The sequence below is a fragment of the Galeopterus variegatus genome, unplaced genomic scaffold (assembly GCF_000696425.1).
Source record: "Galeopterus variegatus unplaced genomic scaffold, G_variegatus-3.0.2 Scaffold1057, whole genome shotgun sequence".
In the NCBI taxonomy this organism is placed as follows: Eukaryota; Metazoa; Chordata; class Mammalia; order Dermoptera; family Cynocephalidae; genus Galeopterus; species Galeopterus variegatus.
In genome coordinates, this window is record NW_007727168.1 from 362,997 (window position 1) to 390,919 (window position 27,923).

At 37.1% G+C, this 27,923-nt stretch overlaps 1 protein-coding gene and 2 pseudogenes across 1 annotated transcript; 2 read left to right on the forward strand and 1 right to left on the reverse strand.

The window, feature by feature from the left end:
- Positions 1-529: 529 nt before the first annotated feature.
- On the reverse strand, positions 530-27,646 carry COQ3 (coenzyme Q3 methyltransferase). The gene is made up of 7 exons (XM_008574520.1): positions 27,538-27,646; positions 14,647-14,773; positions 12,014-12,166; positions 9,065-9,164; positions 7,006-7,248; positions 3,024-3,183; positions 530-1,326 (listed from the first exon to the last, which is right to left on the reverse strand). The coding sequence occupies exons 1-7, from the start codon at positions 27,644-27,646 to the stop codon at positions 1,106-1,108; spliced, it is 1,113 nt and encodes a 370-aa protein (XP_008572742.1). The 3' UTR covers positions 530-1,105.
- Positions 17,523-19,051, forward strand: LOC103591943 (annotated as a pseudogene).
- Positions 22,642-23,976, forward strand: LOC103591942 (annotated as a pseudogene).
- Positions 27,647-27,923: the final 277 nt, after the last annotated feature.

The following is a 27,923-nucleotide window of genomic DNA, read 5'->3' on the forward strand; positions in this document are numbered from 1 at the left end:
CGGTTCGCTCACTGGGTGAGCGTGGTGCTGACAAAACCAAGTCAAGGGTTATGATCCCCTTACCGGTCATCTTTAAAAAAAAAAAAAAAAAAAAAAAATTTCTTTTCTAATTTTTTAAATTTCAGTTTCCTCACTTAAAGTGCCACTAAGAACAAATGATAAATTTAGATAGTTGGGAAGTGTTTGCCTGAGGAGCCCAATCCAACAGACACTGACAAAAGAATTCAAAAAACATATGAACTGAAATATGAAAAAGGTTAGAAAGTAAAAGCTGACCTTCTACATGGGTCACATGTTTCAATCTATGTTGTCACATTTACCCAATACCCCTCTGTATGTTCTTATAAAGCATCTAGACTTTTCAGAAGAAGCCAGAGACTCACATACTTCAAGAGGCATAAAAATATATTTCGTCAGTCCTTTTAATTATAAAAATGTTAGCTAAAAAAGGAAATTTCCATAACTAATTTTTTAAACTGAGTTTTAAAGAATTCTTTCTACTTAAAAAAAAAAAAAGCACCATAAAACATTTAAGGAACTGTATATAGAAGTTTGTCCAATATAATCGGAACTTCTTGATTTTAATGTTTAAATCCAAATCCAGCACATATTTAACAACTCATTTGCTTTCTGCAAAGTAAAATTTAAAAGAAAAAGTATATTTTATCATTCCAAATATGATATAAAACTATATTTGGTTTGGTTTTCTTCAGTCAGAAGCATAACTGCCTTTAACTAAAATCAAATGAGGAACACAGATGATACAGATTCCTTTATATTAAGACAAATTATAGCATATATGTACGTGTATACATGCAGGAAAAATATATAAATAATATGTAAAATGAAATGAAATATGCATACCCTATTTATATAACGATATAAATACCAGATCACACAATACCTTGACAAAACTGGTTTTTTTTATAGAATTACCCCTTGAAAGTAGCTATCAGATGAAATAACAATAACTTTTGTCCAAGATGTTAGCCCTTTTTATTAACCTTTTCTTCATGATTCTCTCCCAAAAGGTAATTTTTTTTTTTTTTTTGTATTTGTAATCATCAGACTTTCAAATCATATTACTACAGTCCTCAGAAACAATTCATTTCTTCAGCTCTTCATGCCCACCTGGGTTGGTGGAGGTGTTGGCTCTTAGCTCTCCTGACTCTTCCTTTAAAACAAACTCAGCAGGCACTGGGTGCTCCTGAATCCTGGATTTCACAGCATGAGCTGCATAGTTAAGGCTGGTATTTTCAGTCAAATGCCAGTAACCTGAGAAAGGATTATAGAGCATTCCTGCTACCGTCTGAACTGACAGACCATCTGAAAAAAATCAGAAAGAATAGATTTAATACATATTTACCTTCCAAGTGCCAACAGTCCCATGTAACTCTCCATATTAAAAAAAAAATTCTTTTTTTTTTTTAAAAAGATGACCGGTAAGGGGATCATAACCCTTGACTTGGTGTTGTCAGCACCACGCTCACCCAGTGAGCAAACCGGCCATCCGTATATGGGATCCGAACCTGTGGCCTTGGTGTTATCAGCACCGCACTCTCCCAAGTGAGCCACGGGCGGGCCCCCCCCCAAAAAATTCTTAATTTAATAGGCAAAAATACTTTGCAACCACACACAGAGCATATTTTACTGCAGTGTGGAACACATACTCTAAAGCACACTGCCTGAGTTCAAATTCCAGCTCTGGCACCTATTAGATGGGGTAACCCTGGGAAAGTCACTTAACCTTTCTGAAAATCACTTTTATCACATGTATAGAACACATTCACAGAGCTGTTAGAATTAGAAGAGATATGTGTGTAAAGTAGCACAGTGCTTGGAATTTACTCAGTACTCAATAAATATTAGCGGTTATTAGAAATATGAGGGTACTTCAAAAAGTTCATGAAAAGATTCATATTATCTTTTAATTATATTTTTCCACAAACTTTTAAAAAGTATCCTTGTAACTGCCAACAAGAGATTTTTCCCATAAAGCACCTTTAAAATATTTTTTCTACTCTATTTTCAATGAAGTTACTTGCAGAAATCTTAGAACTTATTACATTGCTATGGACTGATAATATTTCAAGGAAAATCATGTTTATTGATATACTGTTATATGAACAAAAAGCAAAAAGCACCAGAAATACAAAAGTCTTAGTACTCAGCAGCAATATCAGGGCTAGCTGGTTAACTCAGAGCACCATGTTACAACACCAAAGTCAAGGGTTTGGATCCCCATATAGGCTAGCCACCAAGAAAAAAAAACAAAACCCCAGAAATATCAAATGACAACTAAATGAATTAACAAGCACTGTTATGTGTCAGGAATTCGACATATAAACTGAGTGCTCTCTATGCGAAAAGCAGGGCTATTCACTGTAGGGAGTACAAAAAAGAGACACAGTCTTGCCTTCAAAGAGCTTACAGGACAGAAAAGGGTGAAAAAACAACAAAATAACCATTACATAAGGCATGCTGTAAGTAACATAACATACATAAAAAATGACATAGGAGCTGGCTGGTTAGCTCATTTGGTTAGAGCGTGATGCTGATAACACCAAGGTCAAGGGTTTGGATCCCTATACAGGCCAGCTGCTAAGAAAAGAAAAAAAAAAAAGGTGACATAGAAGTTCAAAAATATATGAGTGTGGAGGACTCAGGCAAAATAATATGTGAGATAAGCCAATACAAACAGGGCTCAATAGGGCAAACCGAGGATGTATAATAGGCATTTCTACCTCATTCTTAAACAAGTAAGGACAAAATAGACAAAAAGTATTCATTGATCATCTATTTTTTGCTTGGCCCTGGGTTAGGTGCCACAGGTGAGAGAGAAATGATACCTACTAAATTAACCTTAACACCATGGAGTTCATTACCTAATTGAGGAGATGAAACCAACATCCAAAAAATAGTGACCTATTTAATTAAGTGCTAGTTTATATGATTAATAATTACAGATACATAAAAAATTCAGTGAGGCCTTGAAACTTGGAAAAATGCTTGTTAATACTTACTTGATTCCAGAATGCTTTCTAGCTTTTCAGGTGAAATAAACTTCTCCCATGTATGAGTACCTTTTGGTACAATACCTGCAATTTGCTCTGCGAAAACAATTCCCAAGGCATAGGACAGTTGTGTTTTGTTGATTGTAGTAATGAATAAAGAACCACCAGGCTAAAAGGAGTAAAATTATATAGAAGTAAAATTGTACAGAAGTTTTACAATTGTAAAACTGTACAATTTTAAAGGTCAGGAGTATCAGTTAGGTAAAGGCATGGCTTCCCCCTCCCTCCTCCTTTCTTCCAAATAATTTAAATGCAGTTAAGATATATAAGTATAAATAAAATATAATTTACCAGAATAGTAATTTTTTTCTCTTGGGAAATTCGCTACTAAAGGCAGCCCACTACAGATGCACTCACTGAGTTTATACAACAGTGCTTATAACTCTTAAAATCATACATCACTATATTTATATATATTCTTTTATACATATCAAATATTTTCTAACAAAAATATAGCAATGAGATTAGGCTGCTCTTCCTTGTTACATGTCCACATTTATGTTCTAACATATGTCAACACTGTTTTCTCTTTGGGTGCTGAGCCTGTCCAACATGTTCAGTACAGCACAGAGCTATATGTCTTGTGCAGGGAGCATTGCCCATAAGTGTTCTCTGACAAAAACATTAATGATTAAGGTTGGAAAGTTTTTTGTTTTGTTTTGCTTTGCTTTGCTTTCATTTGTATAAACAATATAAAGAGATCGAGATAAGCACTTAGATGCATGCAAATCATTTATGGGACTGTTCGTTCTGCCATTTTTTAGTGACTATATTTACAATGTTTCCTATGTTTAGTCTCATAAACAGCAAGGACATTAATATCCCCTCCCTCTTTTACACATTCTCATTAGCCTGATGGAGATAAAATGCCAAAGATTCCTTCCCAAAAAAAATATATATATATATATATCGAGAGAGAGAGAGAGAGAGAGAGAGAGAGAGAGGAGAGAGATAATATATATCTCAAATACCACCCTGAACCAAAAATTAAAAAGACAAGAGGAGGCCCTGAAATACTGAAGTGTGTCTTTAGATCAAAAACTGAAATATCACACACCATATCATTACACATTGTAACTTTTCTCTGTAAAACTCTAGTATTCTAAAATATCTTACTAAGAATCACTTATGAATACCTAATTTGTGTTATACAAAACTGTACTCTAAGAAAATAGCCATTTTAAAGAATATAGGCTTTCGGTTGACTGGTTAGATCAGTTGGATAGAGGGCCGCCTTGTAACACCAAGGGCAAGGGTTCAGATCCCCATACCAGCCAGCTGCAAAAAAAAAAAAAAAATATATATATATATATATATAGAGAGAGAGAGAGAGAGAGAGAGAGAGAGAGGAGAGAGATAATATATATCTCAAATACCACCCTGAACCAAAAATTAAAAAGACAAGAGGAGGCCCTGAAATACTGAAGTGTGTCTTTAGATCAAAAACTGAAATATCACACACCATATCATTACACATTGTAACTTTTCTCTGTAAAACTCTAGTATTCTAAAATATCTTACTAAGAATCACTTATGAATACCTAATTTGTGTTATACAAAACTGTACTCTAAGAAAATAGCCATTTTAAAGAATATAGGCTTTCGGTTGACTGGTTAGATCAGTTGGATAGAGGGCCGCCTTGTAACACCAAGGGCAAGGGTTCAGATCCCCATACCAGCCAGCTGCAAAAAAAAAAAAAAAATATATATATATATATATATATGTTTTCCATTAAAGCAAAAGTAGTTTTAAAGCCCACAATGCCAGCATTCCTCATGTGTCAAAGAATTTCCAGTCATACATACTGATATACAACACAAAAATTAATAATGAAGGAGTTTTACTTGGAAAACAGGAGATAAGCCTAATAAAACTCCATTTAAGAGGAAACACCAAGAAACTGTCCCAGATACAAGGAGATTAAGGAGACATGGCAACTAAATGCAATGTAGGAGCCTGGATTGAATTGTGTAACAGAAAAATGACATTAGCAAAAAAACTAATGAAATTTAACAAGCTCTGTAGTGCAGTTAATAAGTACAATGCCAACGTTAATTTTGTAGACTTGAGAACTGTAACGTGGGTTATGTGCTGGGCTAAGGCTATGATGAGGCAATAGAGGCTCCTGGGGCACAGAGTTGAAAAAGGCACCTGCATCAGGGCGTGCAAGTATAGGGTCGGCACCTGAGAGGGAGTGTCTCCTGCAATGTTGTGCCCTAGGTGACACACTTGACCCATCCTAGTTTCTTCCCTCATGGTGCAAGATGTCAACAAAAGAGGGAAACAGGTGGAGGAAACACTCTGCATTACCTCTGCGACTGTTCTATAAATAAAAAATTACCTAAAAATAAAGTTTTTTCTTAAAAGGCCTATTTAGATAAGGGCTAAACATTTCATTCTTCTAGCTTTTGACGTCCTGAATATACAAGGGTACTTCAGAAAGTTTGTGGAAAAATAGAATTAAAAGATAATAAGAATCTTTCTATTAGTGTTTTGAAGACCCCTCATATAAACAACAGAGTCAATAAAGTTATAATAATAATAATATTTTAGGATATTTATCGAAAAAAATTTGGAACCATATTCAGAGGACTAAGATTATGGCATATTATATAAACACAATAAATCTGAAGAACCGGACTGGAATCAGAAGATCTAGCCTTAAGCCCCACTTAAGTACCTAATAACCTTTGACTTAAAAGCCCAGTAGGGGCTGGCCAGGTAGCTCAGTTGGTTACAGTGCAGTCTTAAAGGTCCAGTGACTTTTTTTTTTGCTTTTAAAAATTTTTAATTGACTCACAATAATTGTACATAATTACAGGGTAGTGTGACATTTCAACACATGTACACAATGTGTAATGATCAAGGTAATTAGCATATCCATCAGCTCAAATATTTATCATTTCTTTGTGCTGGGAACATTCAAATTCCGGTCTTCTAGATGTTTGAAAATATACAATAAATTATTAATTATAGTCACTCTACAGTGCTGTAGAGCACTAGAATTTATTCCTCCTATCTAGGTATAATTTTGTATCCATTAACCACCATTTTGCTATCTCTGCTCTCCATGGCCCAGTGACTTTTGTTATCTCACAAATCCTCAGTCAAAGGAGGTGACAGCCATGCCTTCCTTTCCTTCCTCACCTGTGTGTAAGATCAAGTGAGATCATATGTATGAAGAACTCTTTCATAAGCTGAAAACTTTTATACATATATCATATACAGAGTTACTTAACAAACACTATTTAAGTAAATTTATGCTAATAATTGCTTTTACTGATTTTTAAGTATTAATCCAAACAAATTTTGAGGAATTGTCATTCATTGCCTATTCAGTATTTAATCCAGGCTATACCAATGGAAAAATACTGCTATAAATGAATTGTTTTCCAATGTTCAGCACCAATATTTTTCAAGATCCCTGGATATCAAGATATTAATAGGACACTGAAAAACCTTGGTTTTTCTTTTTCTTTACTGAAACATAATAGATTGCACCAATCTGCGAGGTACAGCATTGAATCTCAACACCTGTGTGCAATAGTGATGCTCAAATCAGGATAATTAGTATATTCAACATTATACAATGTAATCATTTTTTGTGACTCTACCAATTTCTCATTAACCTCCTCTCCCTGTCACCTTTTCCTACCTCTGGTGGCCTCAGTTCTGTTCTCTCGAATTATTGTGACTGTTATATCTTTCTATCTTTGTTTTTTTATTTATTTGAAAGCCCTGATATTGAGGTCAAGCTGAGGGGTAGAAGTAATCTCTGGTAGAGATGCTGTCCCCTCATCCTAACTTCTTGGATCTTTCTCTCTGTACTTTTCCTGCTGGACTGCTAAAGTATTACAGACATTTTATTGCTATGGATAATATACAAACACTCAGAAGAAAAAACAAACAAGTAAACTCTATAAATCTTACTTTTAACACTTGATAGCAACACTGTATAAATGTTTCTAGATCGATCACATGTTCTATAACTTCGGAAGCTACAACAGCATCAAATGTTTCTGCAGTCTCTTCCACAATCTCTTCTAGAGAACAGGTTCTGTACTCTATCCTGTTATCCAGGACTGGATCAAACGATTTATGGCACTGCGCTGTTTTAATGTTCTCATCCAGAGGATCGATTCCAATAACTGAAGCCCCAAGCCGCCCTAGAGGCTAATGGCATAAAAAATCATTACCCTCAGGAAGAAAATAGAACATATGTTAGCAATAAAAAGCTTATCAAAAATGAAAGAAGACTAACCATGAGGTGATGATTACTGGAAATCGTTTACGGGTACATGGAAGTTCATTTTCTCTAGTTTGTATATATTTGAAATTTTATACATATAGTTTGCATATATTTGAAATTTTCCATATCTTTTTTTTTTTTTTTTTTTTTTTTTTTAAATTTTTAATATAATTTTTTTTATTTTTTAAATTTTTTTCTTTTTTTTTTTTTTTTTTTTTTTAAATTTTTAATATAATTTTTTTTATTTTTTAAATTTTTTTCTTTTTTTTTTTTTTTTTTTTTTTAAAAGATGACCGGTAAGGGGATCTTAACCCTCGACTTGGTGTTGTCAGCACCACGCTCAGCCAGTGAGCGAACCGGCCATCCCTATATGGGATCCGAACCCGTGGCCTTGGTGTTATCAGCACCGCACTCTACCGAGTGAGCCACAGGCCAGCCCCAAGAAATTTTCCATATCAAAAGCTTAAAGTGAGAACAATAATCAAAACAACAAAAAACTTAAGAAGAATTAGTTGAAAATAGGGAAAAAATTTTTTGTCTATGTTTCGCTATGTACATTCACATGCATGTAGTACAGTATTAACATATTTAAAGTACAAAGAGTGTAACTTGCCATTGTAAAAACAGCAATCATTTCTGAAATATTCAAATTTTCTAAAGCACATTTTTCTTAATTTTTTTTCTATGTCTGACTAGAGATGATTCTTTGAAGCTAATTCTTTCAGTTTTTATATTCAGTCACTTCTCATGGCATGCCCAAGTTTTTAAACACAGGCTTAATTTTAATCAAAACTTACATAGTATTTATATGAAACTTGGTTAGTAAATAAGCTAAAAGTATAAATCATATTATTTTAACTTAGGAGACCTAAGATTGCAATAATACACTGAGCAGATAGCAGAACACATATAGTAAAATCTTACTCATTTATAATTTGTAAGCTACATATTCTTGATTCTAAGAGATATATTTTCACATATTTTAAGTTTCCTGAAATTTTCTAATTGTCGTCAAAAGAAACTAGCCCACTGCCAGGTGAAGAACACATTTTCTGTGCATGTGGGCACTTAGCTGTGCATCAAAGGCCTCTGTTAGCCTCGCTGTCAACTTGGGCGAGTTACGGACCTTGACAGTATCACATCCCATTGAATCTTAATTTATATTTGTATCCCATACTGTTCCTTAAAATATCTTTCGAAGATCAAATTATGATGTAGCACTGAAACAAAAAAGTTCCTGTGTTGATAAAAGAATACAGAATAGAGCCATAAGGCATAAGTTTACTATAATCTAAAGCAAATATTCTCCACAGGAAGAATGACCAGTCTTCCAAGTCTAGTAAAGCACCTAAAAAGAGAGGAGCCCAAGAGTAGGCAAAAATCTGTTAGATTTAATTATTAAAACAAGTACAAAAGGACAGCCTACTATTGCATTTAAACAAGTGGAAACTGCCTAATTTCTTGGGACAGAAGAGATCTCAAAATTATCAAAGCTATTTGAATGACCCATGCCCCATTTTTCATTTAAAAAAAAAAAATCTTTCAGTATAATTTTCTGAAATTTTTAGATTAAAAAAAAAGCATGTATTACTTTTATAATCACAAAAATATTAAAATCAATAGTATGCATTTTTTTAATGAACAATCTTATTTGTTGAAAGAATCAATGAGGCACAAGTCCACTTCTTCTCAATTTTTTTTTCCCAGTTACAAATAGCAGGAAAGCTATAAATCACTTACTTCAGTTAACAATCCACCACCACAACCAACATCAAGAATCTTCATTCCAGACAAAGGTTTTCCTGGCTGGTGATTAGCAACTGTTTTCAAAAGATTGTCTCTTTTTAAAAAAATTTGGAACATATAAAAACAAATGATTAATTTTATCAATGGAAAGTCTTAAAAGTATACAATTTTCAATAAAATATTAACTCTCAATTTTAAATGAATTATTGATATTTTTTGAATAAATGAATCTTTTAAGCATTAAGTGATATATTTAATTTATAAAACATTCTCAATAATTAAAAGCAGGAGGTTCAGAATAAAGCTCTGGAATAATCTAGTAGTAATTATGACTTTATTGCTTTAGTAATAAAGAAAAAAATTCAAAATAATCTTATTTACATTAACCTAATTTTATTTGCTTGTGATATCATGACACCTGAGACATCTATTAGTTATGTTGTCAGTGCTTGCTAGACCCATTTCATATCAGCAACAAATAGGTTATTTTACAGGGCTTAGAAGAAGCAGATGGGAGACCTATATTTTCAGAATTTGTCTATCTTCCCTTCTAAATTGAGTCTTTTTTAACCTTCTAAGCTAGTGGTGTTTTCATGTACAAGAATGTAAACAGACATCCAAATCAAGTAAACGTTAAGATAATCACAGTAATACTTTGCCACACAAACAAACACAGGTAGATATATACCTAACAGTATTGTAAACCAAACTTTTAAATTGGACTGTATATGAATTTTAATTATACTTATATTAAAATAAATATTATATATGTCAAGATAGCTTAGGATATATTTTATTGCTATTAAAATTAATTGAATTGTAAGAATAACATGGGTAGTAGTTAAGTAGATCACTTCAGAATATTATAATATACAGAAATAACCCATTTCAAATTAAGTCCAATCCATTCTTCAAACCGTGGCTAAAACAACTCCTTTATATCACAATTTAGATCATATCACTCCTTTTCAATGACTTCCAATTATGCTCAGAATAAAATCTAAATTTCTAACCATAGCTGGCACAGCCCTGGATGATCTGTTTTATGTGATATCTACATAAAAATGTCACAGTAGCTTGAATAGAGTAGTTCTCAAACTTAGTATGCATTAGAATCACCTGGAAGGTTTGCTGAAACACAGATTGCTAAGCCCCCAGAGCAGTAGGTCCAACACAAGGCCTGAGAATTTGCCTTTCTTTTTTTTTTTTTTTAAAGATGACTGGTAAGGGGATCTTAACCCTTGACTTGGTGTTGTCAGCACCACGCTCAGCCAGCGAGCAAACTGGCCATCCCTATATGGGATCCGAACCCGTGGCCTAGGTGTTGTCAGCACCGCACTCTCCCGAGTGAGCCACGGGCCGGCCCCAGAATTTGCCTTTCTAATGCGTTCCCAGGTGATAGTGATGTTGCTGGTCCAGGGCCCACACTTTTAGAACCAGTGATCCAGCCTAATAGAACAGATTTCTGCTTTTCTCTGCCTTAGTGTTTCGGAGGGTCACAAATTGATTGGTAATAAGAAGATGCTAGTATTACCCATTATGCTGCACTGGGTCTGGATAAACTAGTAAAAATCAATCAGGAAGTTCCTTGTGGGCAGAGTCTGAGTCTGATATTCTGTGTCTATCACAGTGCCTTGCCTGTATCAGCTGCTTGAAAATGTTTTTTTTTTTTTTTGTCTTTTTGTCTTTTTTTCGTGACCGGCAATGGATCGCAACCCTCAGTGTCGCGCCCGTACCGGACCGGGACCGGCAACGGGATCGCAACCCTCGGTGTTGCCCCCGCTCCTCGCTCAGCCAATGAGCGGCCGGTCTATATGTGGGATCCGAACCCTCGGCGGGAGCGCCGCCGCGCTTCCCAAGCAGCGCACTGTAGCAGTGCGCCACCGGGCCGGCCCCTGAAAATGTTTGATGAATAAATAAATAGACAGAAGAACAAATGAACAATTTCTTAAATGTAAGCCATGATAAACTTTGCCTTTCTTTATCTCCACGGCAAACTGTAAGTTTCTGAAGCACATGGATTATGTTTCATTCATCTTAATAGCTTTTAGAGTCTAGACCCCAAGCTCTGTAAGGTAAGTTCTCAAAAAATATTTGTTGAAATCAAACTGTCTTAGCAGTATTCCCGTTACCAGAACTGCCTGAAGATCAGTGAGGACACCGCTAGTCAGTAGCTATGAAATAGCTTTGATGCCTACGACTCTAGTTTCCTTTCACAAGGATTTAATTCTAATTAACCTGATAATGTACAAAAATGCTTCAAGTTAAGTTATGAAAGCAGCCTAGACATTGGGTTATATTATTAAAAATTAATGGTTTGGGGCCGGCCCGGTGGCGCACTGGATAGTGCGCCGCTTGGGAAGCGCGGCAGCGCTCCCGTCCGAGGGTTCGGATCCCACGTACAGACCGGCTCCCGCTCACTGGCTGAGCGAGGTGTGGGAGCAACACCGAGGGTTGCGATCCCGTTGCCGTCCCGGTCCGGTACGGGCACAACACTGAGGGTTGTGATCCGTTGCCAGACATGAAAAAAGACAAAAAGGAAAAAATAAATAAATAAATAAATAAAATAAATAAAAATTAATGGTTTCAAAGAGTGGATACTGAAGAGAATCTCCCTAATATCCAAAGCAAACTTAAAATACAGCATTTTGAACTTAGGTATAAACCAATAGAAAAATGAATGCAAAAGAAGATGAATTCTTAAAAAGAGATACAGTTTTTTTATTTATTTTTTATTTTTTTAAAAGATGACCGGTAAGGGGATCTTAACCCTTGACTTGGTGTTGTCAGCACCACGCTCAGCCAGTGAGCGAACCGGCCATCCCTATATGGGATCCGAACCCGGGGCCTTGGTGTTATCAGCACCGCACTCTCCCGAGTGAGCCACGGGCCGGTCCAAAAAGAGATACAGTTTAAAAGACTTAAGAGTTTCTAGAATGTTACCTAATAAATGGCACCCTCAGGTCATTCATGGAATGAAGAGGTGCGTATACTCCTTGCTCATCCCACCACTTGTGAGCCAGGGCCAGGAAGGTTTTCACCTCACTGCTGTCGACAGTGGTTTGTGAAGTACTGTACAGTCTTGTCCGAGGGTACCTAAGAGGTGAAAATGAAAAGCCAGGCACTTACGGCCAATTTAAAAAATGTAACATGAGATATATTATGTAGAGAGATACTCTTATTTACAATTTATTAGATTCTAAATACATATATTGGTCAATTTTGATGCTTTAAAACCAAATTTTCTCCTAATCACACTATATTTACAGATGAAACAAAACTAATTTGCTTTCAAAGTAAGTTGCAACTCAAAACAAAACTTTATAAAAGTTGGCCTTCTTGGTCACATTTAGTAATAATAGTAGCTACCGTTTAGTGAGCATTTAAGATGACAGGCACTATTTAAAAACCCTGCAAATGTCATCTCATTTAATCCTTCCAACAAGTGTAAAAGGTGGGTACTATTACTGTCCCTATTTTATTTTGTTTTGTTTTGTTTTGTTTTCTGTTCCTCCTTTTTATTTCTTTTTACTGTCCCTATTTTACAGAGAAGAAAAGGAAGTCTCAGGAAGATTAAGTAAACAGTGGGGCCACGATATGAACCCAGGTGCCTCCATCTTCACTTCATTTCTACTGCTATCATCCTGGTCTGAGCTGCCATCATCTCTTGCCTGAACTCTTGGCCTAGCCTTCTAATTATTCTGGCTGCTTCCTACCTCATCCCCTTCCAGTCTGTTCTTCACAATGCACCAAGAGTGATTGTTCCAAAAGACAAACCTGATCATGTTATTTTCCTGCAATAAAATGCTTCCATGGCTTCCCAGTGTCATTAGGAAAAAGACCAAAATCCTTAGCATGGCTTACAAAGCTCTGAATTATTTAGCCCCCGTTTTCCTCCCTCCCCAAACTCACCGCCTACTATTCCCCTCACCTTCCCCACACTAGGCACATGGGCCTTCTTTTCAGTCCTTTGAACAGACCCAGATTGCTCTTTCCTCAGGCACTTCGCAAATGTTGTTCCCACTGCCTGAAACACTCTTCCACATCTCCCATCCCTTCCCCAAACACCTAATTAATTTCTGCCCATCCTTCAGATCTTAGTTTAAATGGAATGTTACCTAAGAAGTCTTCCCTGATCCTCAAAAACTGTATCGTATTCCCCTAGTTTAACTCCTATACCACCCTGTACTTCTGCATGGGGCTGCATGATTATTTGGTCATGCCTGCCTCCCCACTAGACTGTAAGCAATATGAAGGCAGGGAATGGACTGTCTCACATACCATTTTATTCCTAGTGACTAATACAGTTCCTGGAACATAGTTGGTGCTCAGGAAACATTTGTCAAATGAATAATCTGAAGGAAAGGCGCAGAAAAGTATATAAATTGCCTAAAATTTTTTAATCAAATGGGATCAAACAGGGACTAAACAGGAAATAGACACTACACTGAATTCTATGTCATAGTAGTATAGGAAAATCCTTCAATGGTCTTGAAGGATTTGGGTAAAAGATAGTAAGGTTAAATTAGAAAAGGTAATGCCATTCAAATTTTTACTATGTTTTTCTTAGCTACATATGGAGAGGACATTCTATATTCATTACTCTTTATTTTTTTAAGATTCAAATGTCACTCTCTAATATTAACATTATCTTAGGAATAGTGGCCTCCTTTTCCATGTTTAATACAAAGCCTCAGTAATCAAGGACTAATTTACATAACAGCAGCTGGTTGCTCATTTGACTAAGAACGATTTTACATATACCCAATCCCAAAGGAGCTCATTTACAAGAAGCAGGACCATGCACTTAGAAAACAGAGTTCAAGTTTTTTTTTTTTTTTCTTTTTTTTTCCTTTTTCTCTTTTTTCGTGTCCGGCAACGGATCGCAACCCTCAGTGTCACGCCCGTACCAGACCAGGACCGGCAACGGGATCGCAACCCTCGGTGTTGCTCCCACACCTCGCTCAGCCAGTGAGCGGGAACCGGTCTGTATGTGGGATCCGAACCCTCAGTGGGAGCGCCACCGCCCTCCCAAGCGGCGCACTGTAGCAATGCGCCACCAGGCCGGCCCCCAGAGTTCAAGTTTTAATAAATGCTATACAATATTTTTCACAAGGTTAGAAATTGGTTTATAAAATACAAATATAGAAAGACATTACTTTGATTCAATATTATTACCTTAGAATAAATACTCATCCATCTTATATTTATGTTGCACCCAAATCATTTATGATTTTAAGCACTGCATTACATGTGTCCTGTCATAAGGATATTATGAGGAAGTAAAAATACTTCTCCAAGTAATACAGTCTTATGTTAAAAATAAAATAAAATATTAAAAATGAAAGTACACTCATTTACTGTCTTACTCTATCAACTTTTCTGTGAGCTTGAAATTTTTCAAATTTAAAAACTGTTAGAAAATAAATTAGTTAAGAATATTTAAATTTTAAAAAGCTACTTTAATCAAACCACATGAGCTATTATTATTGACCAGGCTTATTAAACACAATCAATACTAAACTACTATTGCAAATAATTATGTAAATATCTGCCACGGTAATAAATAAATTCACCTGTAACTTTTCCTTCTGTTCAAACAGGAAAAGGTCATCCTATAGGATTTGAAGCACATGGTTCTGCATTCATTGAAAAACCATGGTTTAACTTGTAGAGTCCAACTGAGCTGATTCTCTGAATAAACTGAAAAAACAAAAATTAAATGTCTAGTGAAGAGTACTGCACAGTAAGAATCCCTGATATTGATGAAATTTTATTTTATATGGTAGGCTTATGTTATATTACAATTGATAAACCCAGTGTTTTTTTTCCCCTTAATTTTGGATTTTACTTAAAAAATAAAATAAAGGCCTTGCATTCTGACATCTATCTCTAAACAGACATTTCTAAAATTATAACTAGCAAAAACAAGTAATGCATATTTGAAAGCTTTTCATGCCATTAGTTTTTGCATCTGCATTATGCTGCACAAAATTATCAAAAAATGATATTCAAATATAAACAGTGCTACCTTTTAAATAAGAAAATATTTGTTCTGAGATTATTTGTCAAAATTAGTTCAAATTCAATTCCATGTTAGCTACATGAAATAGATTTTTATATATGCTTAATGCCTTTTACAGAGGGAAAAAGAATGTGTGTATGTATATATAATATCCTAAAATAAACATGTGCCCAGTCTATATGTTTAAACATACATAGAGACCTGATTTATAAACCAATTACTCTGTTGCAGAATATTCAGTTGTTCAAAAAACATTCAGACAAAGTAGACTAGAGCAAAGAAAAGTACCAGGGACAAAGAGGTACATTAATTACATCATGATAAAAGAGAGAATCCACCAAGAAGACAAAGCAATTCTAAATGTGTATGCACCAAACAATGGAAGTTCAAAACACATGAAGCAAAAATTGACGGAGCCAAAAGGAGAAACAAACACATCCACAGCTATAGTTGGGATCTTCAACACCTCTCAGTAATTGATAGAACCAATAGACAGAAAATCAGCAAGGATAAGGAAGAACTGAACAACACTGTCAATCAATAAGATCTACTTGAAATTTATAAAACACTCCACCCAAACGACAGAATATACACTCTTTCAAGCATGCATGGAGCATTCATAAAGATAGACCATATCCTGAGATATAAAACAAATCTTCACAACTTGATGAGAAGTGAAATTATACAAAGTATGTTTTTAACTATAACAAAATTAAACTAGAAGTAAATAATAGATAACATGAAAGAGCAAAACACTTGGAAATTAAACAACACACTTTTAAACAATTGGTTAGGCAAACATGAAGTCTCAAGAAAATAAAAAAAATTGAAGTAAATGAAAATAAATATACTATATATATATAAACATCTGTGGATGTAGCTAAAGCAGTGCTTAGAGGGAAATTTATAGCACTCAGTACTCATATTGGAAAACAAGAAAGGTTTCAAATCCACAATCTGCTTCCACCTCTGGAAAGTAGAAAAAGAACAAAATAAACACATAGCAAACAGAAAGAAGGAACAGATAAAGATAAAAGTAGAAACCAATGACACTTAAAAACAAAATAAGAACAGAGAAAATAAATCAAACCTAAAGTTAATTCACTGGAAAGATCAATAAAGTTGATAAAACTCTAGCAAGGCTGACAAAGAAAGAGAAGACCTAAATCACCAATATCAGGAATTAGAGAGAGAATAAACTACAGACCTGACAGACATTAAAAGGATGATAAGGACATAATACAAACAACTCTATCCACAGAAATTCTACAACTTAGACAAAATGGACTAATTCCATGAAAACCACAAATTACCAAAGTTTATGCAAGATGAAATAGCTTGAGGAGTCCTATAACTACTAATGAAATTGAATTCATAGTTAAAAGCCTTAAGAAAAATAAATTTTCAAGCCCAGATGGCTTTACTGGTGAATTCTACTAAATGGTTAAAGAAAAAAATAACTATCAATTCTACCCAATAGCTTCCATGAAATAGAAGAGTGAGGAACACTTCCCAACCCATTTTATGAAGCCAGCATTACTCAGATACGAAAACCAGACAAAGACACTACAGCAAAGAAGGTCAGAGACCAATTTCTCTCATGAACAGACACAAAAATACCCAACAAATATTGTCAAATAGAATTTAGCAACATATAAAAAGAATAATACAGCGCAACCAAGTGGGATTTATTCTAGCTATGCAACACTAATTCAATATTAGAAAATCAATCAACATAATTGACCATATGCATAATTAAAAGAAAAACCGCATAATTATACACACTGATGCAGACAAAGCATTTGACAAAAATCCATACCCATTTATGCTGAAAAATTCTCAGTGAACTCAGAAGGAAAATCATTTTATAAAGCGTCCTATAAAAATCCCATAGTCTCCATAGTACTTAATGGTGAAAAACTAAGTGCTTTCCCTTCAAAATCAGAAACAGGGTAAGCATGTCCATTCTCATCACTCTTATTTGACATAGTATTGGAAGTCTTATTGGTGCAATAAGGCAAGAAAATAAAATAAAAAGCATAAAGAAAAGGAAGAAAGAAACCAAACTGTCCCTATTGCTTATGTAATAGACAATCTTATGGGGAAAAAAAAGTTCCAAGGAATCTTAAGAAAAAAGCTCCTGCAACTAACAAATGAGTTTAGAAAGGTCAACGATTACAAGGTCAACACAAAAAAGTCAATCATGTTTCCGTATGAAGAACAATGAAGAACTGGAAAATAAAATTCAAAATTCAAAATTCTGTATCATTTAAAATCATTCCAAGAAGAATGAAATACTTTCATTGTTGTATAAATCTAACAAAAACATGTACAGGTTCTGTATGCTTTAAATTATAAAACACTGAGGTGAGAAATCAAAGACCTAATAAGGTGACACACAGGGTGGTTGGCTCCTCCATCTCCAACATGCCATCTTTGCCACAGTTGTAGCAGGTTCGCTATCCAGTGCAGGGAGAAAAGGTTCGTACCCTGCTCTCGCTGCTCTACTTCTGATGCTATTGTAGTGAGCTGTGGTCACTGGAATGTGTCTCACGAGGTGGACTCCCAGTATGGTTCCAGTTGCTTTGAAAATATGCCATTGGCTGAAGCCAGACTAAAAAAGAACAGATGTGCCAACTGCTTTGACTCTCCTGGCCGCACGCACATCCTCTCCACCCGAGCAACAAGCATCTCCACACAGTTTCCAGATGACTCAGTTAAGATCACATGAAGAAAGCCTGTGGATTTTGTCGCTGACATCTAGAGATGTGGGCATGGCAGACAAATCTGTAGCTAGTGGCAGTTGGCAGGAACCTGAAAATTCTCACACACAACAGATGAACAAATTGAATATTACCAGCAGCTTGCTCAGAAAGATAAGTTTGAATGCAATGTCAAGAAACTGACACAGCATAGAAACTACATGCCTCTGGCTTTTTTGGACAAATATGGTCTTAAAACCAGACCTCAGCAACCACGAGCTTCAATACCCTTGCTGGACTTTCCCTTAAAGAATGAGAGGAACAAAAAGAGATAAAGATTGAAACAGCTCAGGTTGTAGTTGAAATGGAACCTCTGCCTGAAGACTATTATTGCACAAGACCAGTAAATTTAGCCGAGGAGACCACCTTTCAGCAGTGCCTCTTACAGCTTCACTTCCAACCATTCTGTGCTTCACAGGTCTATCCTCACTCATCTTCTGATTAAACGGTCACTGCACTGCCAGAAATGTGAACCTAATTTGAGCAAGCCAGAATTTAATCCAACCTCTATCACATTCAAAATTCAACTGGTTGCTGTCAATTATATTCCAAAAGTGAGAATCATGTCAATTTCCAATCTTCTACAGGAAGGAGGGACAAGTCCTCCTGACTCTTACTAATCCAGTGGAGAACCTCACTCATGTGACTGTTGGAGTGCGAGGGGACCCTTATAACACCAGCAGTACTGCTAAGGTGGTGATGCCTCCCACAGAGCTCGTTTTAGCTGATAAGAAGGCAGCAGCAAAATATGATGAGTTGGCAGAACCCCAAGACTTTCTGGAGAAACTTGATATTATAGCCTTCAGAAAGGCCAAAAGAGTGGGTATTTTCTTTTCTTTTTTTAAAAAGATGACTGTTAAGGGGATCTTTAACCCTTGACTTGGTGTTGTCAGCACCACACTCTCCCAAGTAAGCCAACCAGCCATCCCCTACATAGTGATCCGAACCCATGGCCTTGGTGTTATCAGCACCACACTCTCCCAAGTGAGCCACAGGCCGGTCCTAAAAAGTGGGTATTTTTATCAAAGCTACCCCACAACATGAGGAGGGTGAGTGATCATATGCTTCAAGATGAAGCATGATTTTAGAAACCTGGCAGCCCCCATTCACCCTATGGAAAAAAGCGACCAAGACACAGAGCTCATCTGGCTCACTTAGCATGTGTAATTCAGCTTTGGCCCTCTTCTTCCTTAAAAGGTTCCACTGGCAGGCAGATCCCAAAGGGTTACCGTTAAGTCATGTTAAAATATGGAAGCTGAGGCTTCATTAGGCCTTGTTTATAACAATGTACCCATGCATTACTGAATCCTATTCCTAGGAGAGTGGGAGCATAGGCCAGGCATTAGGAAAACAGGGTAAATGCTGCATCTTGCTCTCTCCTCTGTTCACACTAGTAAGTTCACACTGAGCGCTGCACATTGAATAACAGCAGCATAATTCCATCCTAGTAAAGGGGATGACTGTTCCCTGGAGTGGCATTAAATTTACTACCTGAGAAACTCTGACCATACTATCTCTCAATCTAATCTCACAAAGGATCACAGTCTCACAGATGAAATTTAAAATGATAAACGAAAGATAGACCTGCTATTAATGATCCAACATTGGTCTCAATGTACTGCTTTCTGTATTCCATTAAACATAATCTAGCAGTATAAAACATATCCCTTCACTTGCCATCATGGCTCCCATTGCGCCTCAAATTTCCATTTGACAGAAAAATAGAATTGTCTGTCACCTTGTTTTGTGATTATGGGAAAAAAACCTATGAAACTCTTAAAGTGCTCTCATTTGCCCTCTTCTTGTAAGTGAATACAGGACACTTATCAGTTGCTCTTAATTTTTTTCCAGTAGAATATGGAACTTTTTCTTTAAGAAGAATTTGAGAAGCAAGCAATGCCATATCATGTCAAGGGGGTAGCAAATTCCATTCACTTTAAATATTGCCACACTATCAAGGAATTAGTGCTGCCGTAGGGAGGAAATCTTTATGTCTCCTCTGTTCTGCCTCTTTAACTCAATACATTGTTCAGAGTATTTGGGACCTAGAAAGAGCCCAAAGAAAACCCGAATGGACAAGTTCACTTCTGGAATGCAGAAAACATTTTATTTATTTATTTTATTTTATTTATTTATTTATTTATTTATTTATTTATTTATTTATTTATTTATTTATTTATTTATTTATTTATTTATTTATTTATTTATTTATTTATTTATTTATTTATTTATTTATTTATTTATTTATTTATTTATTTATTTATTTATTTATTTATTTATTTATTTATTTATTTATTTATTTATTTATTTATTTATTTATTTATTTATTTATTTATTTATTTATTTATTTATTTATTTATTTATTTATTTATTTATTTATTTATTTATTTATTTATTTATTTATTTATTTATTTATTTATTTATTTATTTATTTATTTATTTATTTATTTATTTATTTTTTTAAAAGATGACCGGTAAGGGGATCTTAACCCTTGACTTGGTGTTGTCAGCACCACGCTCAACCAGCGAGCTAACCGGCCATCCCTACATGGGATCCGAACCCATGGCCTCGGTGTTATCAGCACTGCACTCTCCCGAGTGAGCCCTGGGCCGGCCCAGAAAACATTTTAAAGGTGAGATTATTAGCATGATCTGAACTAATGTTTTTTCCATTGATTTGAAGGGAAAATTAACTATTGTAATCCCTCAAATCCAAAACCGGATATTAAGAATAAGAACTTTTTCCCTGAGTTTAAGACTTTTGTCATATGGTATATCAATTAAGACCATTTTGATTGTAAACCATAAAATAGTTCAGCAAGCAGTCCAGAATACTGGCCTCACAGCAGACAGTTTTCACTTGGTATCCTGGAGTGAGGTTACTAACCTTAATTTCTGTGTGTTTTCTAAAATGAGACTTGACAAAGTAGAACACCAGCTGCACCACCTTTTCTGTAAAAGTTGTTAGTAGCGGCCAGCAGACTTTTGAGGAAAGGAGAATTTTCCTGTTTAACCTGATTTTGTTTTTACTTTTTGGGTTTTTTTTCGGCACCTGGCCTTTGACCTCAGTATTATAAGCACCATGCTCTCCTGAGTGAGCTAACCAGCCAGCCCACTGTTTTTAAGGTTTTAGTTTTAAAAAAATTAAGATATATTCTAATCTAGAATACAGACAAGACATAGCTCTTGTCAGCTCTCCTTGAAAACTGAAAATACTTGGGAAGCTTTTGGAAGACACTAAATTGTACTCTTAAGGTCAAGCCAACTGTATGAAACAATATTCCCATAGAGTAATACATATGCTACAGTGTGAAAAAAAAATACTCGTGTCTAACATTATGGTAATAATAAGTAAGATTTAGCCTCTTAGGAGTTGGGGCAGGGGATAGGTTATTACAAATTTGCAGACTATACAAAGAGTTTAATTTTTTGTGACCCCACAGAGTGTCAAATTAATATTTATTTCACTGCCTGCTAGAGACTACTGTGGAACTACTGCTCCATATTTGCCAGTGGAGGCAATGGGCATCAAAGTAGAGAATGGCTTCATATGTTTACACATCTGCACAGACTACACACAGTTAGTTATATGTCATATGTTTATGGCATGTAGCTGGTATTTGTTCCCAAAAGTAATAATGTTGAAGTAATGGGTCTTATCACTCCCATGTGACATAGACACAAAAACACCTTTAATCATAAAATTATTTTTTTCTTCAGAAGCCAGATTAATTTGCAGAATAAAAGAGCCATTGGTTTAATGTTTCCTCAGAACAGGTTTTAGTACAAGCTGGTATTCGTGTGTTCATAGAAATGGTTCAACACTTGCAGCTGGTCAGTTAGGATTTTTATTTGTTGCCTCTTTTTATAGATCAAGTGCAAGATTTTTAATGCTAGTCAGAGTGCACTTGAAACTATAATTTTGGAAACTCATGGCTAAGTTAATTTGGGTTTGCGATTTGATTCACTTATCAAAGTTTTCCTTTGTTCAAAGTGCTTAAAGGCATAATGAGCTAATGTCACACATATCTGTGAAGAAACACGCACGTTGGTCCCTTTTGGGAATGTGAGGCACTCCTTGATCCCTGTGAGTGACACTTCACTGTTTTGCCTTGTTGCTAACTTAATGTAGTGAATTAAAGCAGACAAAACTTGAAAAAAAAAAGGGAGACATATCATGTTCATTGATTGAAAGATTCAACGTAGTAAAGACATCAATTCTCCCTAAATTGATCTACACATTTAATACAATTCCTATAAAAATCCCAACAGCCCTTTTTTCTTTTTTTTTGTAGATACAGATAAGCTGACTCTAAAATTTATATGGAAAGGCAAAAGAAACAGAATGGGTAAAACAATGTTGAAAAAGAATGAAGTTGCAGGAATCACACTATTCTTTTTAAACAAGACACTGTGGTATTGAAGGAGGGACAGACACAGAACAATGGAACGAAACAGAGTTCAGAAATAGACCAACAATAGTTCGCCCAACTGATTTTTGACAGTGATGCAAAAGCAATTGAATGGAGAAGCGATAGTCTTTTCAATATATAGTGTTGAAAGAATTGGGCTTCATAAGAAAAAAAGAAAACCTAAACCTAATCCTCACATCTTATACAAAAATGAACTCAAAATGGATCATTGATCTAAATGGAAGACTATAACACTTTTAGAAGAAATGTAGGAGAAAAGCTTAGTGACTTAGACTTAGGCACAGAGTTCTTACACATGACACCAAAAGCACAATCCATAAAAGAAAAAAAAAATTGATTAAATTGGATTTAATTAAAATTAAAAACTTTTGCTTTACAAAAGACCTTGCTAAGAAAAAGAAAAGACAGGTCAGGCCGAGAGGAAATACTTGCAAAACACATGTCTGACAAAGGACTTGTATCCAGAATACATAACTCTAATAAACTCAACAGTAAAAAACAAAAACAGGGGGTGCCCCAGATGTAGCCCTGGAGAAACCATCTCTGCTTTTCTTTCCCTCCCTCCATGGATCCTCAGCTCAGCTTGAAGACGGTCTCTCTGTCCCATCATGCCAAAGAGGAAAGTGACCTTCCAAGGCGTGGGAGATGAAGATGATGAGGACGAATTCAGTGTCCCCGAGAAGAAGCTGGTGGACCCTGTGGCTGGGGCAGGGGGTCCTGGGAGCCGTTTCAAAGGCAAACACTCTCTGGACAGCAATGAGGAGGAGGATGATGAGGAGGGATCCAGCAAATATGACATCCCGGCTTCAGAGGATGTAGAAGGTCAGGAAGCAGCCACACTCCCCAGCGAGGGGGATGTGCGGATCACACCCTTCAACCTACAGGAAGAGATGGAGGAAGGCCAGTTTGATGCTGATGGCAACTACTTCCTGAACCGGGATGCTCAGATCCGAGACAGCTGGCTGGACAACACTGACTGTTGATCAGGGAGCGGCCACCTGATCAACACCAGGCCTCAGACTCAGAGGAGGAGGACAGCCTAGGCCACACACAAACAAGTGCCCAAGCCCTCCTGGAGAGATACTGGAACTGCTGTTGCCCAGAGACAGTGGCTGGGGCACTGAGGGGTTTGAGGGCCCAAGGAGGAAGCAAAGGGGCCAACAAGGGGCCTGGGTGGCCCAGTTCCCCCCAGAGCCTGGACTGGCTCTCCGGGTTGGCTGACCAGATGGTGGCCTGGGGCAACCTTGGCGTATACCAGGAAATGAGGGAACAGTTGGCCATGGGCCTGGGCCATGCGCCTGAAAGACCCAGGGACCCCCTGATCCCATGCCCCCACCCTCCATGGACATGTTTGCTAAGGAAGTGGTAGAGGGGGAGCTGGAGACCTCAAACCCTACCCAGAGAGGAGAAGCAGAATTGCCAGGAGATGGTCTGGTGGACATGATGTGGGAGTATAAGTGGGAGAACACAGGGGATGCTGAGCTGTATGGGCCCTTCACCAGCACCCAGATGCAGACCTGGGTGAGTGAAGGCTACTTCCCAGATGGTATTTATTGCCAGAAGTTGGACCCCTCTGGGTGGTCAGTTCTACAACTCCAAACGCATTGACTTTGACCTTTACATCTGAGCCTGAGGGCCCAGTTTGGTGATCCCTTCTTTCTTGGACTTTGTGGAGGAGGCCCCCCTGCCTCAGGCAGTGAGGATATTGGAGGCCACTTTTCAGTTAATGTCCCTTTCCCAATAAAGCCTTTAGTTATAAAAAAACCAAAAAACAAAAACAGCCACTTTTCCCCCAAAAAACAAGCAATCCAATTATAAAATGGGTGTGGGTATTATAAAATGGGCATAAAAAGACATGGACACTTCATCAAAGAGGATATTCAGATACAAATAAGCACATAAAGAAATGTTCAATATCAATAGCCATTAGGAAATGAAAGCCATAGTGAGATACCAACACAGACATATCAAAATGGCTAAAATTTAAAGATCCTGATATTACCAAGTGTGGACCACGATAGGAAACAACTAGAGCTCTTATATATTCCCATGTGTAATGGGAATGTAAAATGATACAGCCACTCTGTAAAGCAGCTTAGCAGTTCCTAATAAACATACACTCACCACATAACTCAACAATTACACTCCCTGAACTTGTTTTTTTTTTTTTTTTTTTTTTTACTGCTGGCTGGCACAGGGATCGCATCCTGGACCTTGGTGTCATCAGCACCATGCTCTAACCAACTTAGCTGACTGGTCAGCCCTCCCCGGGCATTTATCCCAGAGAAGTGAGGTTTTGTGTACAAAAAACCTGTACACAAACATACTTAGCAGATTTGTTTATAAGAGCCCTAAATGGGAAACAACAAAAATACACAATAGGTGATTTGTTAAATTGTGGTGTACCTGTATCATGAAATACTACTCGGAAATAAAAAGGAATGGATTAGGGCCAGCCCGGTGGCGCATGCGATAGTGCGCCGCTTGGGAAGCGCAGTGGCGCTCCCGCCGAGGGTTCAGATCCCACATACAGACCGGTTCCTGCTCACTGGCTGAGCGAGGTGCGGGGGCAACGCCAAGGGTTGCGATCCCGTTGCTGGTCCCGGTCCGGTACGGGCGCGACACTGAGGGTTGCGATCCGTTGCCGGCCACGAAAAAAGACAAAAAGGAAAAAAAAAAAAAAGGAATGGATTATTGGTACATATAACTTGAATGAATTTCAACAGTATTTATGCTGAGTGGGAAAAAAAAAACTCCATTTCAAAAGGTACAGACTGTACAATTCCATTTATATAATACTTTTGTAATGGTACAATTATAGAGAAGACAGTGAATGTCAAGGATTAGTGTTGGGGATAGGGTCTGATTTTGAATGAGTAGCACCTGGAAGTTTCTTTGCGGTTCTGTATCCTGATTGTGATGGTTGTTACACAAATTCATATACTTGATAAAGCACATTTTCTTTTCTCTCTCTCTCTCTCCTCCTCTCGCCATGTGATCTGCCGGCTGCCTGCCGCTTTCCACCATGAGTAGAAGCAGCCTGAGGCCCATGTCAGATGCAGCTGTCCCAGAATCGTAAGCCAAATAAACCTCTGTTCTTTATAAATTACCCAGTCTCAGGTATTTCTGTTATAGCAATACAAACAGACAAATACATATGGCTATATCATAATTTACTTAAGCAGCTCCCTATTAATGGTCATTTATTTCTAATTTTTTGCTATTACCAAAACCATGAGATTGAATTACATAGGTAATTTCACATGTGTTTGAGAGTACCTGAAAGTTAAATCCCAAGGATTATGTCAAGGGTATGTGTATTTGTAAATTTGTAACTGCCATCCGTAGATGTTGAACCACTTTACAATCTCCTACATATTATGAGTGTCTAGTGCTTATTTCCCCACACCGTCACTCATACAACATGTTAATCAAATGTTTTTATCCTTGCTAACAGAATGGGTGAAAATGGTATATCAGTGTAGTTTTATCATGATTGAAGTTAAGCATCCTTTAATGGCCATTTATATTTCATGTATTGTCTTTTCACAGTCTCTGCATATTTTTCTCCTGAGCTCTTCATGTATGTTTTGTTTGATTTGGTTTTTAAATAGGCTTCTCATAGTCTGGCCCAAATCCATTCCAATGTTCTCAAAAAAGAAAAAAAAGTTCTTGCATGCTTCTAGGGTTTTGCTCGTGCGTGATATTCCCCCTTCCATTAACTGAATCTGGGCTACCTTTTAAGACCCAGTTGAAATATCACTTCCTTATGACTTTAGGTAGATGAAATATTATTTAAAAATTACATAAATTGTGATACATATATAAGAATATATAAATATTATTATTATGAAACTGAGCTGTTGAAATGTTGACAGTACCTGCCCCCTTCTCAGAGACAACCCCGGATCTCCTTCTTACCTCTATTCCTGGAAAATGAATGCCTCAGTCATCATTATTTCCAGAATTCTCAAGTATTTTAAAAACCACCTTACCACAACTGAAAGAGACTGAGTTTGCATTAATAAACAGGATGTTATTAATTCCTTCTGTTCCTTAAATCTGTAATCATCCTGGTATTTGAGATTTTAAAGAAATGGAATTTTTTAAAAATTTAATTCATTCAAAAGTCATTTACTCAGCACCTATCAGGCATCATGCCGACAGTGAACAGGATAGGCAACAGATCTTTACTCTGCCAATACCTTATTTCCAGCAATCATTTATTGTCTGGATTACTCTAAGGCCTCCGTGAGCCTAGACTTGCCTTTCTCCATCTCACTTTGTACACAGCTACCAAGCGTTATCTCTTAAACTTAAGTCTGATCATGTTGCTCCTTCAGTTATTTCCACTGTCCTAGAATAAAGTCAACCTCAGGAGGTGTATGTGGCCTTTCACGAACTTGTCATGGCTAAAAGGTCTCTTGTCTCATCCATCGTCACTCCCTGCCCTGACCTGCTGCCTTCCATCCACAAACTTTACTTTTCAATGAACACTTTGCCATTTCCCAGAAACATCCTCCCAGATTCTCAAGCTGATCTTTTGGCCTCTCTAACTGCTTCTAAAACTGACCGACTTCTTCAAGACTGTTCTGTAAATACCTCATTCAAAAAGTTTCCCTGATCCCAAATATGGATTATATGCTCATTCTATGTTCAACACCCCGCCCCCAACTGGAAATAGTTCTGTTATATCTTTTCTAAATTTCTGATTATACGTATATGTCATAAAAGACACGTAGTCTGTCGAATTAGCCTATTAACCTATTAATCAAAAAGTAGTATACGTGCCTTAAATTCTTTCTTAAAAAGGCAAAATATGTGCAAACAAAACAAAGATACATCGCTATGAATAACTCCGAGAAACCAGCTGGTGTGCCTTCACCGCCTGGCAAAGGAAGGAAGCAAGACCCTGAGACTGCTGCATACAGAGGGGTCGCCGGCTCCCAGGGCAAGGAGCCCAACCAAGACGAGACAAAGGTCGTTGAATACATGGCGGCCGCACGCGGGCTGCGCCCTCCCGGGCCAAGAAAAGTCCTCAGCTCTTTTCTCCACCTCTGCCAATGGAGGACGATGGCACAGGCCGGCCGTTCAAAAGAGAGCTAAAGCTCCGAGAAAAGACGTGGGTTTCGTGCTGACCGGAGGCCGCGCGGACTCCAGAACAGCCACTGCCCTCACCGCGCCTGCGCAGAACCGCCAGTCGCCGTCGCTGGGCTGCGCGCGAGGGACTCCCGCACTCACACTCACCCGTCCACGAGGTTACACGAGGACGCTCGGCTTGTTTGCGCCGGAAAGCCGACCCAAGCACTCCTAAAAAACGACCCCCGGAGGAGCTCAGCGTACGGCCTCCCCACATCGCGATGAAGGATCCTGCCCCTTTTCCGGTCCCTTCCGCCAAAGATCCCCAACAGAAAGGTTCCGACTCCCGCTCTCGCCACCTACAGTCGACTTTCATGATTGCATTATTGTTATCGTGTGTGTGACTAGTTACTTTCACGCTCAATATATGGCAAATTGCGCACGCAATGGAATTATAAAATGTTTCTATTACTATAAAAGACCCTGAAGAGCCATTATGGCGTATTCCTATATGACCACCTCAAACCTCTGATGGTCAAAGTAGACGTCAATTA

Bases quoted from the DNA above. Each gene is read 5' to 3' on its own strand.
- COQ3 (XM_008574520.1), bottom strand. From the start codon at position 27,646: ATGTGGGGAGGCCGTACGCTGAGCTCCTCCGGGGGTCGTTTTTTAGGA. The intron at 12,167-14,646 runs GTGAATTTATTT...TTCACCTCTTAG, and splicing joins AACAGAAGGAAAAGTTACAG to GTACCCTCGGACAAGACTGT. The intron at 1,327-3,023 runs GTAAGTATTAAC...GATTTTTTTCAG, and splicing joins AGAAAGCATTCTGGAATCAA to ATGGTCTGTCAGTTCAGACG.